The 4,808-nt window shown below is 40.0% G+C and overlaps 1 protein-coding gene across 2 annotated transcripts in view; it reads right to left on the reverse strand.

The window, feature by feature from the left end:
* LOC138967139 (solute carrier family 49 member 4 homolog) overlaps nt 1-4,346 on the reverse strand; it is a 49,716-nt gene extending 45,370 nt beyond the window's left edge. For both annotated transcript variants that reach the window (XM_070339637.1, XM_070339636.1), the window contains exons 1-2: nt 3,920-4,346; nt 2,452-2,590 (exon numbers count right to left, since the gene is read on the reverse strand). In XM_070339637.1, coding sequence (XP_070195738.1) covers nt 2,452-2,590; nt 3,920-4,099 — 319 coding nt within the window. In that variant the 5' untranslated portion in view covers nt 4,100-4,346. The remainder of the gene's footprint in view (nt 1-2,451; nt 2,591-3,919) is intronic.
* Nucleotides 4,347-4,808: the final 462 nt, after the last annotated feature.

A 4,808-nucleotide genomic window follows, 5' to 3' on the forward strand; every position in this document is an offset into this window, starting at 1 on the left:
TACTGGACCGATCTTTATGAAATTGTACATGAGAGTTTCTGGGAATGATATCCCCGGACATTTTATTTTATTTTATTCGATAAATACTTTTGATGACGTCATATCCGGCTTTTTGTAAAAGTTGAGGCGGCACTGTCATACCCTCATTTTTCAATCAAATTGATTGAAATTTTGGCCAAGCAATCTTCGACGAAGGCCGGACTTCAGTATTGCATTTCAACTTGGTGGCTTAAAAATTAATTAATGACTTTTGGTCATTAAAAATCTGAAAATTGTAATAATCTTTTTTTAATATCAAACGATCCAAATTTACGTTCATCTTATTCTCCATCATTTGCTGATTCCAAAAACATATAAATATGTTATATTTGGATTAAAAACAAGCTCTGAAAATTAAAAATATAAAAACTATGATCAAAATTAAATTTCCGAAATCGATTTAAAAACAATTTCATCTTATTCCTTGTCGGTTCCTGATTCCAAAAACATACAGATATGATATGTTTGGATTAAAAACACGCTCAGAAAAGTTAAAACGAAGAGAGGTGCAGAAAAGCGTGCTATGCAGCACAGCGAAACCACTACCGCGCTGAACTGGCTCGTCAGTTGCACTCCGTTATGCACAAGCGGCGGACTACGGTCATTGTGAAAAAAATGCAGTGCGTTCAGTTTCATTCTGTGAGTTCCACAGCTTGACTAAATGTAGTAATTTCACCATACGCGACTTGTTTTTGTGGTCCCATCAGCGGGTACTATTTCGGAAGGGTTTTTATTTTTATTGTGATGTCGCCTACTGTAAACTTATAACCCTTTCACTCGCTCTCTCTCTCTTTCTTGATTACTTTCTTTCTCTTCCGTCTGCGTGCTTGTTTGGAATTTGTTATACAATATGTTTTTTCAGTTAGGGCCTACACGCAAAATGGACATTGTTTTTATACTGGACATTCTTTTTCCTTTTACAATTACTTCTCCTTCTTTCTCTCTCTCTCTCTCTCTCTCTCTCTCTCTCTCTCTCTCTCTCTCTCTCTCTCTCTCTCTCTCTCTCTCTCTCTCTCTCTCTCTCTCTCTCTCTCCCTCTTCCCTCTCTCACTCTTCCTCTTCGCGCCCTCCCTCTCTATTCCTTCCCTCCCCCACCCATCCATATCTCCCCCTCTCTCTCTCCCTCAGTCTCCTCTTGCTCACCCTCTCTCTCTCTCTCTCCATGTCCCGCCCCCTAGTCTCTCTATTCCCCTCCTCTCACTCTCTGTCTAAAGTGTACTGCACCGTTAATGGAAAGACACACAGACTGTTACGATCAAGCGGAAACAGATATGTTCAAGATAACAAAACAAAAAGTCGTCTGACATACAAACACATAATGGCACATCCTGAGCTCAGGTCAAAATGAGTTCGGCTCATTCTCTCCCTGACAGGATGCCTTGAGTTTCCTTGTCTGGCAAGGAAACCGATTTTTTTTATTTTTTACATACTTAGAGCTTTTTGTAATGTATTATTGATATAAGCAGATTCGCGATCGTCGATTATGATTTTTCATGGTGTTGTGTAATTTTTAAATTACAAAGGAATTGATTGTATTTTTTGTGGCTGTATTTACTGTGCAAACACCTCTAAATATGGCAAAAGTGTCACGTGATAATCAACCGTTTGGTTTCGGCGTTCGCTGAAGCAGACGATTTTTTCTGTAGTGATGCTACCATACATTACGGTCTCCTTCCGGCAGCACTCCCAAAATGTCGACTTGTTTTGACCTTAGAACGATGTCTTTATCATAACTGTGAAGAACAGAACGGAGATCACTGTCGAAGTCGGCCAATCTGCAATTATTTTCGTCTCGCGAACACGGCTCGCAAACAACATATGGGAGATAACTTGTTTTGATAGATTCGCGTAGGAGTTTCGCGTCCGGTCAGAGAGATAACTGGCAATAGCCGTTGAGCGATGTAATCAGAATGATACAGGCAGCCAAAGAGAGACAGGCGATATGAGACAAAAAGCAAATATTCTTTATATAACCACACACACAAAGACAAGAAGAAGAAGAAGAAGTAGTAGAAGAAGAAGAAGAAGAAGAAGAAGAAGAAGAAGAAGAAAAACAACAACAACAACAACATTAACAACAACAACAACAACAACATTAACAACAACAAAACACACACACACACACACACACACACACGCACACATACACACACAGACAGACAGACACACACACACACAGACAGACACACAGACAGACACACACACACACTCACACACACACACGGACGCACGCACGAACGCACGCATCCCCCCACCACACCCACACACACAATAACATGACTTTTAATGATAGTAGGCCTATATGACCAGCAAACATGGACGTAAGTTCTTTCTCATTTTCGTGTGCAGAATGCTTACTCACCGAAAAAAATAAATCACACTGAGAAAAAAGTGTGCGCAAGACCGAATTACCTTGAGTAGCTGCTAGCAGAGAGAACACTATGAGAATGTACCAGCGGCGTTTGTAGACATGAGTTTCGTCCTTAAAATCCACATTTGTTCGACTCGCATCCTTCTGCTCTCCTGCCTTATCATCGTCGTCATCCGGAGACTGAAAAGTAAGTCACACTGACACACAGAACCACTGAGAATAAGGCTCTGTCAGAAATATTAAGACTGAAAAGTAAGTCACACTGACACACAGAACCACTGAGAATAAGGCTCTGTCAGAAATATTAAGACTGAAAAGTAAGTCACACTGACACACAGAACCACTGAGAATAAGGCTCTGTCAGAAATATTAAGACTGAAAACTAAGTTACACTGACACACAGAACCACTGAGAATAAGACTCTGTCAGAAATATTAAGACTGAAAAGTAAGTCACACTGACACACAGAACCACTGAGAATATGGCTCTGTGAGAAATATTAAGACTGAAAAGTAAGTCACACTGACACACAGAACCACTGAGAATAAGGCTCTGTCAGAAATATTAAGACTGAAAAGTAAGTCACACTGACACACAGAACCACTGAGAATAAGGCTCTGTGAGAAATATTAAGACTGAAAAGTAAGTCACACTGACAAACAGAACCACTGAGAATATGGCTCTGTCAGAAATATTAAGACTGAAAAGTAAGTCACACTGACAAACAGAACCACTGAGAATATGGCTCTGTCAGAAATATTAAAACTAAAAAATAGGACGCAGTGGCACACAGTAATTCTGAAAGTAACGTTCAGTTGGAAATATTGAGACTGAAAGTGAGGCTCTAGCAGTTACCCCAGGAAGAGTAAGAAAAAGGCTCATTTTGAAAAAATTGTTGATGGAAGGCATATTGACACGCATAGAGATCAAACATTAGCCACCTTGACACCTGTGGAGGTTGAGAGTAATTAAGATTTAATGGGCCAAACATAAAAACATAGAGTAAGGCACAGTTACACACATAGAGGTTGAGAAGAAAACTCAATGAAACAGTATTGACATCGAGAAGGAAAATTCAAATAATTCACAGTGGCTTTATGTTTGAGAGGGATAATTATAAAGTACAGTGACACACATGAAGATTGAGAATAAGACACACTGACACACATCTAGATTGAGAATAAGACACACTGTCACACATTCAGAAGGAGAATAAGACACTCTGACACACATCCAGGCTGAGCCAAAGACACACTGACACACATTCAGACGGAGAATAAGACACACTGACACACATCCAGAATGCAAGTTAGGCACGCTGACACATACCAGACTAAGAATAAGATAGTGGCACAAGCACATCATGCCCGAGAATAAGAGATACTGACACAAATCCAAATTGAGAATCAAACACACTGACACACATCCACTTCGAAATGGTGATTGAGGATTAGAAACAGTGACACACACGCAAAAAGAGGATAGACAATTCAAAATATTTGCCAATACTTGCACTGTAGGCCACGCAGGTCCATATTCTTTTGAAAACGGCACACATTGTTGTTGTGAAGCGTTGGTGGAGTTGTAGTTGTTGTTGGCGTGAATGTGATTGTCGCAGCCATTACAGTCGTCGTTGTTTGAACTATTGGGCAGAAGAAGCGGTTTGCTATCGTCCGTGTTGTTTGCCATAGTCTGAGTCTAGTACCAATAGGAAGAACAAGTATTTCGACAAGATTCGAAGATTTCTGATGGGCTACGTGGGTAAGACAAAATATTTCGATACGATCTGAAGATTCTGGATTAGCTTCATGGATAGAATAAATTGCTTGGATAAAATATGCAGATTCTGAAAAGGCAACGTCGAGTACAGGAATTAGTTCACGACAGAACACAACAGTATCCGTACAACAGTGGGACACGTTTCATCAGTGCAGCGGTATGTACGTGATGGTAACAGGTAGATAAAACTGATCGAATATGTTATCACACAGGGCCTTATAGAACAATAAGGACAAGTAGCAAATAACTAACGATTATATATATCAGCACATGCTTCTAAATTAAACCTATTAGGGACATCAACGGCTGATGCACCGATCGAGCACAGTGTGACAAAGACACGTACAACATCCTTTCTTATATGCACTTGAACGAGTCAATATCAGACTGATAAACATGCGCCTGGGTGGTCGGGTAAAAACGACTGTTGTTGAGAAAGTGACAATGTGCTATTTAAAAACGGGTTTTCGATTTGTTTGTCGGATAGGATCAGAGTGGGTCGTAGAGAACGAGTACTCGTTGATAGTCTTGCATTAATTTTCAAGTCAGAGTCATGATTTGTTAATGCGATATATAGTGCTTGCATTGTCACCTTGAAGTGTCGTTTTTTGAACAGAAA

The sequence above is a fragment of the Littorina saxatilis genome, linkage group LG5, assembly GCF_037325665.1.
Source record: "Littorina saxatilis isolate snail1 linkage group LG5, US_GU_Lsax_2.0, whole genome shotgun sequence".
NCBI lineage: Eukaryota > Metazoa > Mollusca > Gastropoda > Littorinimorpha > Littorinidae > Littorina > Littorina saxatilis.